Genomic DNA, 14,141 nt, shown 5'->3' with positions numbered 1-14,141 from the left:
TAATTTGCACAGTCACTTCTCATCTGATCATTTCAGCAAACTAAGAAGCAAGACTCAGTTCTGAAAAATCGAGAAGCAAGTTGTGTCCTGATTTTTTACCTCTGAATCTGAGCTGTCAAGCTCAGCCAGTGTGGGAGCCTTCAGGAGTCTCTTGCGTTGCACTGTCACCTGTGTGGCCCCGTTCTGCTTTTCCTGGGGTGCCGGGCTGCCGTTCACTACAGAGGCATCCGCTACTTTTCTGCCAGCCTCTGGCGTCGGTACTTCTACCAAGGGAAACAGAACAATTGGTGTTTGCACCTGAAATGCATTTTGCCTTCTCAAATCTTACTGCTAAGGCAATACACTCAAAAGGAAAAAAAAAATTATTGTGATAGTTGTACCTGTGCAATTATTTTACTTTAGTGATTCACTGCTCAGACAATTACAGGCGATGGCTTGCAGTAAGAAGCAGTATGAAAGAATGAAAGCAGTGCAAAAAGCAGCATTGCATAATGCTAAAACCCAACCTCACACCAACACCAATCAGCTTTAAAAAAATTGCCTGGGTTAAACCCGGAAATATTCTTCCTTCAAGCTACAGTCTGTAATTAACTCTGTAACAAGAACCAGAAGAATGCACAACCATATCTGGGCAAGTGGGTTTCCAGCGAATCTGAAGACATCACCACACAGAAATTAGGAGGTTTAGCATGGAGTAAACCCAGTTTTTCCTGTGAGGACCGAATTGCACTTTACTCTGCAGGATACAGAGAAGGAATGAAAATGAGGTAAATAATGAGTGTTCATCAAACACATGCACAACTCTTGGGCTTGCTTGGCCTTTTGTATTAAAAACAGGTCTGAGAGGTCAGACCTTCATGGAACAGCAGAAACATGAGGCTCCAGCTCTATTTTCATCTACATAACTTTTACAAGGATGAAACTCCATTGAGTAAATTACTCAGGATTTCTGCCAGTGTGCAATGAAGATGCATCTTGGATAATGTAAGCTTTGGGTCTGCTGTGCTTAGCCTAGCTTAGCTTTAGACATTAAGATAATGACCTAGCCTTTGATATTTTAGAAGAGCTTAGAGTTTGGTCTGATAAATCAGTTTTATCCCTGTAAAAGTACAAAGTACAGTATTCCAATCTGAAGAAAATTATGTTGGAGGGACAAGGAAGAGAAGCTTTTAATTTCCCATCTGCATGTATGTCTAAGCAGCTGGTCCTTCTACAAATGTGTTTTTCTACTCATGTAATTACAGGACTCCTTCCCCAGCCTTGTAATAACAAGGTACCTCCAGGTATTACAAGGCTAGGGTAATGATGAGTAATTATTCCCATTTTTATACAGGGTGAAAAGAGGCACAGAGGGTCAAGTGACTTGTACCTTAGGTTACTGGGAGGACTGTGACAGGGAAATGTTATCACCCAGATATTCACAGTGCCAACAATGCAAGTACTCACACATCACTTGGAGTTACTTACACAGTTGCCCTGGTATAAACAGACAGTCACTCCTGCTACAACACCATTTGCATGGATAAAGCCATCCTTGCACCAGGTAAATCAAAGCCACACACTACACAAAGCACAGCTACAGAAGTAGGTCTGTTTAACAACATTCTCACCACAGCACCTATTGAAATAAACTAAGAAAATGAATAAGTTAAACCAATATATTTATTTTTAAGAATTATCCAGGTTATTGTTAAATGCTGGAAATGGATCTAAAAAGGAGAGGAGGTACATTACAGTTGCTATATAAATCATATCTTCAACTGGGAGTATAAGAAAAGGCAATTATTTGGGCTAATAAAGTCATGGTGACATTCCAGCCCTATGAATCTGTGTACTACAGTGTTATTACTGCCTTCAGGTCCTTCCTACAAAGAGCTGCAATCAAAGACTTAGTCTCCCTAACCCTTACTTCCTATCTTCAAAGGCTTTGCTAATGGCTGTCCTGACTACCACAATGGCTTATAGGTCATGGGTTTTCTTCCTTCTGGATTTCTGTGGGTACAGCATGGGTGTCCCCCACATCAAATGCATTCCAGCTCTGCCAGCAGCTCAACGCAATTCCAGAAAAGGACAGCAGGAAAACAAAACCCAAACTGCCTCCCCTCTCTGCTGCCAGTGACACTTCTGGAGACCTCATAACTAGCTGGCATGTAGCTGATTGAAGAAGTTCTGAGTTTCCCAAATGATCAAGAACAACCTTTGATTTGTCTTTGGATGGCACAGGGCGGTTCCTGAAGAGACCTTCCAAGGAAGCAGCCCCAGCACCACCCCACAAGAGCCAAAGGTGGTGCCCCTTCTTCCCTAAACCTCCTGGGTGGGGACTCCCCTGCCTGGTGGTAGGGAGGGTGAAGAATGCCCTGTAAGCACTGCTGGACTCACTGGGAGATAAATGATGGAAGCCCAGCAGCACTGCTCTCCTGCCAAAAACCAAAACACACAATAGGCACAAATGGGGAAAGGAAAAAGGGGGACACCACCAGAGACATCCCCTATGGCAGGGGATGGAATGTGTTTTCACATCAAAACTGTTTTCTGGTGGTTTTTGTTTGCTTTTTTTTTCTCCCCAAGGAATACAGGCCAAATTTCTTTAGGTTTGAGAAATGGAACTCTCTGGTCCATTTTGAAAGTAATTTATGTAGCCAACAAAGATCTAGGAAGCCCAAACCAGCTGTCATTTAAAGTCAGGCACATGTGAGTTGTTCATACATATTGCTGAGTTGCTCATATGTTGATTCAAGCCTTCTTGAAACACCAAAGAAATTTTAGGTGAATCAAGAAGACAATCCATCATAGTACTTGTTTTCAAGGTTTCTTCAGTAGGAAATGCGATTTATCACCGTTCTTTCCTCTAGAGGAAAAAAAAAAAAAACCCACGGAGTTTTTGCAACTTGCAAGCACTAAAGAATAATAATAAAAAAAGAATAAAATTAGAAAACAGTCCAATCTATAAAATCCATCTGATCGATCAAGTGCAATGTATCATTCTTGCACTTACAGTACTGAATCCATGTGAATAAATGGATTATCATAATTTAAGGAAAAGATCATGAAACATTGAAATGTTTCAGCTCAAATTTTGAAACATTTGAGTTTCAACAAACAGATTTCAAGAAAAAAGCCTTGTTCTAAAATTAAAACCAGAATCTGTTAGTAGACATAGACCAAAAAATTATTAGTTTGTTTAAGCTGTTTTAGTGATCTGTTTGGACAACAGAAACATTCGCAGGTGATGAATAATCACAGAAACAAGATAAAACTATTTAGGATAATCAAGTGAGAAGCAACAAAGAGACTAGATCTTATAAATATGAACATGACAGAAGAAATAAATGGACAATTCCTTGAAACAAAACTTAGATATATTTAAAAAAAATGGATAGTATTTTACAATTTCTAGGTTCACAGAACACTTAAACATTTTGATGATTTCCATGACATTTAAAAAGGCTTGTGTGAGTTATAGCCTGGGGTTAAGGATTTATTAGAGAGTCAGACCAGACACGCTGGGGGAGTGTCATTTCTCTGTGTTTTCAGGCAGCAAGTACAGTGAACAGTACCTGAAAATTGGATGACTGTGTTTGGTTTCTTTTGAGATTTTCTCTAAGCTTTCATTACAACAGGTAAATTAAAGAAGGCAAGGTCTTGATTTGATTACTTGATCTTTGTGTTGGGTTTCCCTGACCAGCCTTAGGAAGGGGGAGACAAAAAACCCTCACTGTAGGATAATATGAAATGTGCCTTTATTTACTTGTAAGATTATGTCTCGTGAAACAAGGAATTAAGCAGACCACAAATTACATGCAAACCTCAGCAGCCATATAACCATATGCTGTCTGCTTCCTAACCAGCTCTCCTCAGCCAAGAGTGATGACAGAAACCTAAATTTTCCTTTATACAGGAAATGTACTCCTTCAGATTATAATTTTTTACACTGAGTTTAAAAGAAGGCTAAAATAGATTTGCAGAATTATTATATCTTTGCTTTTTGCTGGCTATTATGTCAATAATATGGTGGGACATATTACATAATAAGTAAAAGTAACAGAGATGTGCTCATTTCACTGAACTTCAGATGTTAAATTCAAACCTGAGAACGAATAAATCAATCTTTTGCTGTGTTTGCATCCCATGTATCACTGTGCTATGTAAACTAAAGAGTTTACAAAGACCTGGTGCCTCCCACTGGTCTGAGACAGACATAATCTAAAAGTAATAATCCCCATGAAATTTGGTGTTAAATGCTTCAGTTTCCTTCTCTCTCCCTGCACATTTCCCAGTTCCCTCCTTCCCCCAAAATGTACAAATTGTTTTTGAAATAACAACTTCAAAGCAGCAATGCACACAGCTTTGAGGTAAGAACTGGAGTTTTAAGAGTGGCAATGACTGATCTTTTGAGCTGCATTCAGCACTGCACTGAAATGAAGCTGCTTTTCAGCTATTTTTCTATTAAAGGAAGTGGTAATGAGTGCCCTGGTCCCCAGTTGTTATCTGAGTACCTCTCAGGTAACTCACTACAGGTGGCTACCACTTGTTCCTTCTATTCTACCAGAAGGAAAAAGCAGTGTAAAAGGAGAGCCCAGGAGCCCCTCCTCTCCTCTTCAGGAGAACAGCAGGCAGATGTGTGGAGCTGGGCACTGTGACACACCACCTACACTGGCTTGGTGCCAGCAAAATTCTTCTCAGGATTCTGCATCCTCCCCATCGCAGGCAGCATGAATAATAGAAACCTGCACCCGTCCTTTAGCACTTAGCAGGAAACACTTCTCTTTTTCAGCTGGTTTGTGGGGTTTTTGTGACAGCAATTCCATCAAGCAGAGTGCAATGAGAGCAGTGAAAAAGCAAGTGTGTGCAAGCAGTGATGGAAGCACAGTACAGCCTCTCTGCCTCTGAAAGAATGAAAAAAGTAAAAGCACGCGAAGCAACAGCATCCAAAATCACTGCTTATCTGCTTACTATCAATATCCCAACCCATCTAATTCACTTTACTGCTCATCTGGTGTCTCACATCTACCTAACTGGAATGTTTTAATCATCCTGAATTTACTTCTAAGGACACTTTATCAGATCACTCAGTCACGCCACATGATGCTACTTGCTGAGAACCACATGACTTGCAAAACCAAAACCAATCACATTTGGGAGATGGATAAAGAAAGCAGGAAGAGTTCTTCAGTGGTCAGTCAAAACCAGCAAATCCAAGTACAGTACAGATTTTTAAAGTTTCTTCTTCAAAAGAAAAATATTATAGTTATGAATGAATGGATTACAAAACATTGTTTGGATTTAAACAAATGAGGATGTCTCAGAATTCTTAGAAATGAAAGGCAAAAGAAGAAGCAGACAGACACACATAGAAGGACAGATCTGAACATTTCCCTTTAGTTGGTCACTGGCATATTCAGTTTTATATTCTTAAAACTAGAACTTTTGGCACATCTGAAAGTAGCAATACTTTTTGAAAATGTAAGTTTGCCTGTTTATGCTTCTATCTGAGGCCCTGGGGGCCCTGCAGCTTTCAGGGGAGTAAAATATGATGCCATGTACATATGTAATGTGAATCCCAGCAGACAGCTGTAGTAGCTGCACCACACACCACGAGTGTAAGGTTTCACAAAAAGGCTGCATTAACAGCTTGTCACCACCTCTGACAGCAGAGCCTGTTCCTTCCTCCCTTCCACCCCTGCTCATCAGCTGCCCTCCTCAGCCAGCTCTCTGATCATCTGATCAGATAGTAGGCAGGTTGCAATCACTAAAAGAGCAGAAGAACAACCTGGTAAAAAATATTTGAAGTATTTGTTCCTGGGTTACAGGAGTTTAACACAATCCTCTTGTGAATAAATGAGCAGGACTGACACAGAGAAGGGGGAGAATCACATGCTTAGAGGGGAGCCTGGGGAGGAAGGGAGCAGTGAGAGTCCCTCCTCCCCTCTCAACAGTGGCAAGCTGTTTCCCTGGCTCAGTCAGAACAGGGAGCCATGTTCACAGATATGTCACTTGTGAACTGTGTTCCCATATTACATAAATGCTGTATGTATATTTTAGGTAGAACTTCTATGTGGTCTTTCTGGTTCACAATATGCCAGCATTTCAGTCAGATGTGGAAAATAACCAGATGAGACTAAAGGATGCATGAAAAATTGAGGATGTGAACTGTGCTGAAGTCCTAGATGAGATGTTTCTATCTGTAACTCAGAGGAAGGAGGGGAGGTGGTACATGGATTTATTTGGAGACTTTTTTGAGAGTCACCTAGGGGAAATTAGATAAGAGCTAGCTATCTCCTCTGCCAACAAACCTTTGAGGCTGATGGTGAATATTTCCAACGTCAATGATGGAAATTTTGGGCCTGATCATCCTGGAAATGTTAGTGTATAATGAGGAAGGAATGAATTATTTTCTGGCTACTAGGCTATCTGACATTGCAGTATCCAAAGGGCAGCAGGTTCATACAGCTGCTGCATGTCCTAACTAATGGCTCACCAGAGGAAACCTGAAAATTTATATTAGATAGTTGATGAAGGGTCACCTTTTGGATCCTCTGTACCAGCTATTACCAGCAAACCTATTTGTTCTAACAAGTAAAGAAGGAAGGTTTAGCCTTTTTTGTTGGTGAATGTCTTTGATTTCATACCTCAGAAAGCTTTTGCCATAAAGACACTGTAGAACAGAGAGTTTCTTTCTAGATCAATATACATAGGTATATTTCATTTAATCTAGAAAGGTAGATGAGTTCAAAGCTAGTTTTAGGATCCTGGTGAGAAATGAAGTACTGCAAAAGATGGTCTAGTCAAAAAGTGAGTGCAAAGACGCAGAAGTCAGATTTATCAATAAATAAATCAGACTTGAAGGCAATGCTGAACTCTGCAATCATTTTAAGAGTCTGGAATAGCTCTCAAAAATAACCTTATTTTGTTTATTAATTTAAGCAGAATTGCAGCATTCTGGTGAATACACTCTGTATTTCAGGTGAAATGCAGATGTTTCCTGTTCCTAGGCATCCTTTTATGGCAAGGGAAATGTAAGTATTAATAACTAATTTATCTATTTTTTTTATTTTCACTGACCGTATCTTGGAAGAATCCCTTCAAGTTTCTTTCTTAGATGGGAATTCAACAAACAGATGGAACAAATTTCACAATAAGCACAACAACCACATCAGGTGGTGCAGCACATTTTACCTGACAAGTCAAAACTGTAAGACATGCTAAGTGGCCGTATTGCTGTAAAAAAAAGAAACAAACACAACAAAAAAAGAAAATGATTCAGCTCTTAGAAAAGCAGAAGGATAACAAAAACAAAATATTAACTCCACTTGAGACATTTTGGACTCTCTTGCTTAAATCCAAAATGTGTCAGACATACAACTGCTTCACTGTAGTAATGCTCAAAATCTGAAAACTACAGTAGCATAAACGGGACTTGCAAACAGAGCAATTACATTACTAGTAAATTAAGATTTTTGGAATTCAATAAATCAAATATCAAAACAAGAGACAAATATCTAAAAAATCTAATACTCTAAAATAAAATCACCACGAAAGAGCAACAGGAAAAAGGGAAAGAGAGAGAGAGGAGAGAAAGAACTGGAAAAAAAATTGAAAGCACAAAACCACATTTCACACAAGTTTCAGTGACCTGAAATAAAGATATTTCTAATTTTTTTAAGCATAATCTCCAATGATTACAATTAAACTAATAAGGAGAGACACCCAAGCTAAACTTGTGCAGTAGAGCAATCCTCCTTGAAGAGGATGGATAAAAAGGCCAAACAAAATCTGATTTGTACTGATTCCCGTTCTTTTTAAAAACCTTAGGTGCACTTAGCCTTTAAAATGCATCCATAATATTATTCTCTTCTTCCTGAGCCTCTGATGATTTTATTGTCAGATAAGAAAGTGGTCAGATGTTCTTCGTTTCTGGAAAGACCTATCCATATTTCCAATTAAACACTGTATTCAGGGGGCAGACTCTCAAAATATTCTTCAACTGAAAACAAAATTTCAGTGCACTAATCCAGATAAGTAGGCCAAGCCCAATGACAAGAATGTGCAAAAATGCATCAAAATTGAAATCAGCTTATGTGTTTTACTTGACAGGTGATCAATCTGCAAGCTGGTAGAAAGGGCCTGTCAGACACACATACCACCATTGCCCTAAAAGATGTTTATAAAAAGGTTGTACTGGGACAAGTTTTGCTCATGAGAATAATTTAAAGTGCTGCATGCAGTAGGTGGCTGACTCAGAGCTAAATTTGGGAGTCAGGGAGTTTTTTTCTGTATTCATTAACTAGAAATTATGCATAGGTAATAGCTACAGTAACAGTACCAAAATTTCTGTCCATACTTAGCATAAAGGCACATACTTAAAGCAGGTGTTTATCACCTGATGCTGAGACATTGATAAAACCTGCACATGAAACAAAGTTTTCTGCAAGCTCCATTAGCTCCACTTGCCTGAGTCACAAACCCATGGTTTTAATTAAAAGCACATGTACCTCAAGGCTGTGCTTGTCTCCATGGCTTACAATGATGATTTTATGGGCTCATTTGAAAGCTCACTCCAACTCCTGTACTCAAACCTCTCCCTTTGTGAGCGCAGTTCAACCCCATTTCCAAAGCAGGTTTAGACTGAGACTGGCCAGGGTAGAGAAGATCTTCCCTGTACCATGTGTGGTGCAGAGAGAGGGACAGAGCCTGTGGCTGCTGGGGAACACATGCCATAGGTACAGCCTTATCAGACATGAGCAACTGCAAGAGTACAGCCCCCACTCACCCCAACAGCCAAGTGCAGTTGGGCTTTTGACTGTATAAACTGAGCAAAAAGGAGTTTGGGACATGTGAAACATGTCTGGGACATGTGAAACACACCTTATGCTCCTGAATACATCACTGTAATGTGCTATTTTTTTCCTCCTTTTTGATAGCAACAAATATTTCTGTCCAGATGGTGCAAGTGTCCCACATGGTGTTTCTACTTAGATTTATAATCCTTAAACCTCATTACCTTACATGTTGTTACACTAAATTACATCCAGTGGTGATTTAAACTGTATGGCACATCTATTTGTGCCATACTGAATGCCACTAATGTTACTCTGTTCCCAAACTGCACAAGCACATTCTTTTTTTAAAGGAACTTAAGGTGTAACAATCATTCCACTTATGAGAAATAATGAAACCTCATATGTCAACATAAGGAAAATTATCTTAAGGCCTTTGGTCTTTTTAGTTCTTCATGCTAGCAACTAATATATACTTGGACAAAAAACTTGCATGCATCTACTTTTACCTTCCATTAATGTGGCATTTAATCCAGTCAATTCACTGGACTTGACAGGAATTACCCCAGTTCCAAAACACAAACATTTAATGCTCTAACAAAAAGGGAAGAATAAGTGGAAGACAGGTATCCTTCATTGGAGGTAATGCCTTGAAATCAGTCCAGAAGTCCTAAGCAGTAGAAGTTCAAAATTAAACATCAGTTTTAGAAACTGTTTGCTGACAGGGTTTGATGCCATTTATATCAGTTAGAAATGGTAAAGATTCATTAGATCATATTTTCTGCCCCTGAGACAACACGGTAGTTCCCAGATGCACAACATATAAAACACTGAAACTGAATGTCTGAAAGAAAAGTAAGGAATCATTCCACATTCCTACAAGCTTCCTGCATTTGGAAAAAAAGTCTAGGCCTGTGAGAAATGTTAATTGATACAGCAAACATAAACTGAATCCAAACCAAAAACTGGAAGGCCCAAAAACCCAATATTTGAAGCATTGTTCTTTTACAAACACAGGCAAGCATTCTCCAAACTCCATCAAGCACTTCAAAAACAATGCAACAAAGCAAGACTGATGGAATTGGTTTTCTCCAGAAACAACTGGTTGTCACAATCCACTTGAATCTGGACCAGTGCCTTTGGGCACATGTGGCAAGAACAAATATCTTTCAAAAAGCAGTGACAGAGGGTACGTGCGTGGATTTTTGACAGTTGTCAGCCATAAGATTCTACATTTGCTCTTTAAAAATTTAGCTACTTCAATTTTTCTGATACAGATAAATGCAGTACACCTAAAGCAATCTAAGTCACTCTGTAAGCCTGTATTTGTCATGCTTTTGCCATCAGAACCACTGAACTAATAATGCAAACGGGTGACTGCTGTATCACATAGTATTTGCATCATTTCATAGTGGTTTGCTGAAAATACACTGCAGGAATGAAATGCTTTGCAGGGCAAGTCTGAATTATTTTCCCATGAAAAGACCTACAAACATGTTTTCCATAACTTGGAAAAGGAAGCAAAGATTTAGATACAAAATAAATGTAACAGATTCAGTAAACAAAATCAAAGCCAATTTTAAATTAAAATAAACAAGTTGATGATGCTAACAACAGGAAACAAAGAGAATAAATTAATTAAAAATCAACATGTAAAGAATACTTGCAGATAGTCAGGGTATACTGCACTAGACACAAGCAATACCTGCTCCATTCTCAGCAAATCTAACATAAACTGTCACGTGCAACAAGCAATACAATACCATTCCATTCATCTAATACACTAAAAACTTGAATGGAATTAAGGTAAGCCATTCAGTTTCATATTTTAAAATATAACTAAGCACAAAGATTGCACAGCCCTAGAAAAGCCTGTAGGCTATTTCTTTTTCTGAAAGAGTAATTTATCTTTGGTGACATCTGCACAGATGTGGCTAAAATTGCTGCTTCCTGCGTGGGAAGTTTTCTGTGGATGCTGCAGGTAAAAACTGGCCATGTGCTTACCCAGCCTGCTCCGCCTTATCTCGTCAGGGGAGACTGGACGTAACTTCCTCTCTGCCTTGATCTCCTCCAGGATCCTCTCGTGGAGGCTGCGGGGCCGCGGCGGGGTTGGTTTCAGTTTCCTTGCTGAGGCCTTGGGATACAGAGATAATCGTATTGACATTAAAAAGTGCATCGTTGAAAGTAGATTTCACACTTTTTTGGAAAAAAAATGTGGAATGCTGTGATATGATTTTACATATACTCAATTTCAAACCTCAACATAAATTGAAAGAGGGTTTTATGCATTGTGGTTCCCTAGGGATAAAGGGCTGCTGGCAATAACAGCTGTTAATTGGGATGTGCAACATACTACACATTGTTCTTTTAAGGGATCCTGTTCTATGTACAAAAGACAATATTTTTGAAAGCCCTGGCAGAAAATATGATGTTTAGGTGTTTGCTGGAACCAAACATGCTTTGAAAAGCCACTGTTTTGTGTGGAATGAAGGCCACTGGATTACGTACAGGATTTAGTGGAGGTCGCGATCGGATGAAATCCAGGATTATTTCGTGGGCACTCTTTTTTAATCGAGGTGGGATGTCACCGTTGACCTGGAAAGGAGAAAGTGAAATATATATTGCTGTGTTTCACATTTATATTCATGCAGATGAGATCAACTGGAAACTCACAACAACCCTGACAGAGCTGCAGTGTTCTGACACCTGCACCAGACATAAAACCCCACCAGTCCTGAGTGGAGCAACAATCCACATGCAGAGCACAGGCAAGCAGAAAAAAAAGGTACTTAGCAGCTTTTCAGTTTTGCTGATGGCTGCAAAATAATTCCAACTGCAGCAGCTTTAAGCAGCAATATTGAGGATTTTGAAGTAATGAAATCAAACATCAAGGCTGCAATTGTGTCTATGGGAGAAGTAGGTTTCCTCACTGTAAATCACATATTTCTGCAGCAGAGGGGCTGGGTGAGGGTTGCTTGCTTTTTTGTTTTGTTTTCTCCAGAGACACCTAGACATTTAGATGTAAGACCATATACAAGACATCACAGGGAAGAGTCATCAATTGACTATAAGTACAGGATTTAAAGAAGGCAATGGAAGCTTTTATATCATACGAAGAATGTATAAATTGTAAACTGGGAATTAGTGTATGCTTAAAGAAACCCCACCTGTCAGGTTCAGTTGTCACAGAGCACAGTGCCCAAGCACACTGTCAGGGACAAGAGATCATCCTATGTCATATATACCCTTCTGCTACCTCCTCTTACTGCACAGTAGCTAGCCATCAGTCCTGCCCTCCAATTTGACACAAATTTCAATGACACTGTATTGCTTAGACCCAGTATTCCATATTTCAGACTTCTTTTTCCTTTTTTAAGGGTCAGTTGCCTCTTTTTGTTTTTTGTGGGACTGTATTCATCCAAACTCTGTAGCCAGAAAACCTATGTAAAGACACATGTCTGGTTTTGGCAAATAACATGCCCTTCTGCTAACCAGAAGGATTGCTGCTATCACAAAAAGGGGTTTAAATGCCCATAAGGTCACCTGAATATGATCCCTAATTGAACTTCACCAATGCCATGCAGCTTCCATACAAGCTCTGCTCACCTCAGGCATGCCCTGTGTCCAGGCTGAGGCTGAGTGACAGCCTCCTTGAGAAGATTCATCCCTTGTCCTCTAAGAAATCAGATGCAGAATCCCTCCTGGGGAACATTTAATTGCTTTCCTGAGGACTCTGTCTGGAGATATCCTACCCCAGACACGCTCCAAACTCTATTTGTTCCACCCTCCTTAGTTTCCTTAGAGTGAATTTCATGTTGCTTGGCGATGAATTCCAAGCTGCTAAACTCTGCAACATGCATCATCTTCTTAAAAATAGTGCAGAAAAATTAAAATGGAAAAGGTTTATACTAAAGCATGATTTGACATTTCCTGATGAGGAGAATACTATTTTAAGGGATATGATTGATTTCTTCTGTTCAAAGACTGAGCAGTTTTTTGAGGCCAGCATGCCCTGGAAGATGGTTAATGAAATGAGAAGTGTCTCTTCCCTGAGCTACTGTTCATCAGATGTCAAAGTTGATGGCTGAAGTTGAGAATTATTACCATCAGAACAGCCGTTTTGTAAACTGATAATCTCTGCTGGAGCCTTGGGGAACAACCCTCTGTGTGACAATAGTCAATAAATAATACATGGCTCTGAGCCTTTCACCTCAGGGCACTCTAGGCCCTGACTTAATGCCACCAGGGTATAATTAGTATCAGTATTACCATCTGATTGGAAAAAAGAGAAATGTAGGATTTGCTTAAGTGATTTTCCACAGGATACATGGGGAGCTGGTGGCCAAGCAAGTGGATGCTCTGCAGCCAAGAAGCCAAGAGCAGGAGCATCAGTGGCAGAATCCACCTTTTCATACTTGGCACCCAAACAAGATACTGACATGAAAGCTACTGCAGGGAAACTTTTATCCTCTCTGTGCAGACTAGATTTATTTACTCAAACTAACTCCCTCTGTAGTGAGCAACTTCAAATGCATCCTTTACTTTTACTTAATTAAAATTCATGGCTCTTGATTAAAGTCTCAATCAAAGACATTGCACAGATGCAGCCATGATACCCAGGCTGCAGGGGGAAAAAACCCCACCAAAACACCAAGGAAAAAGTTTGTTTGTTTTTTTTTCCTCTCCACATAACAGGCTGGCCCCAACTACAAACCAATATTTGAATAAAGTAGAACTACTCTAAGCCTTCATGTGTGTAAAACAGTTTTTGTACAACAGTATGCATTAAAACAGACAGTGTGAAGAAAGCTTAACCAATTATTATAAAAACCAAACATAAATGTAGAGATCTAAACAGCTAATGCACAGAAAAATTAGCATGTCATAATCTACCAACAACCTGCTACCATCACATTTTAATATATAAATATGGATTTGCAATTTAAAAAAATGGCAAATGATACTTAGTTATCTCTGGTTGAAGCTCAAAGCTTTAAAAATGGTGATCCCAAGCAAGAAGTTCATTGCTGATAACTTTCACAAAAGGTAACATTACCTATCATTGACACTCAATTATCTTAACCATTTATCTGTTCAGCTATAAAAGGTGTCAGCAATAAGTAGGAGAGTGCTATCTTTAAATAACAGTCAATGGGAAACTGATATTGTTGTACTATCTAGAAATTTTCATTTAAAAGGAAATTGCATGGGCACTGAAACAGAGGGGACACACTACATCATTTCCAGAACAACTCACAATAAAGTTCAGTGGTGAATTAAATTATTTTAAGTAGATCTCTATTTACCAGCTTACATTATGCAAACACTATAGTGTTTTAGTCAACACAGTTGTTACACAGTATT

At 39.2% G+C, this 14,141-nt stretch overlaps 1 protein-coding gene across 3 annotated transcripts in view; it reads right to left on the bottom strand.

Moving 5' to 3' along the window:
- SPIRE1 (spire type actin nucleation factor 1) overlaps positions 1–14,141 on the bottom strand; it is a 125,879-nt gene that overhangs the window by 18,118 nt on the left and 93,620 nt on the right. For 2 of the 3 annotated variants that reach the window (XM_058037329.1, XM_058037171.1), the window contains exons 7-10: positions 11,286–11,372; positions 10,782–10,911; positions 7,177–7,218; positions 100–263 (exon numbers count right to left, since the gene is read on the bottom strand). In XM_058037329.1, the coding sequence (XP_057893312.1) occupies positions 100–263; positions 7,177–7,218; positions 10,782–10,911; positions 11,286–11,372 (423 nt within the window). The remainder of the gene's footprint in view (positions 1–99; positions 264–7,176; positions 7,219–10,781; positions 10,912–11,285; positions 11,373–14,141) is intronic. The other variant, XM_058037250.1, reaches the window with a different exon arrangement.

Source organism: Melospiza georgiana, chromosome 1, assembly GCF_028018845.1.
Source record: "Melospiza georgiana isolate bMelGeo1 chromosome 1, bMelGeo1.pri, whole genome shotgun sequence".
In the NCBI taxonomy this organism is placed as follows: domain Eukaryota; kingdom Metazoa; phylum Chordata; class Aves; order Passeriformes; family Passerellidae; genus Melospiza; species Melospiza georgiana.
Note: the sequence above shows the minus strand (reverse complement) of the source record. Positions and strands in the feature narration are given on the sequence as shown.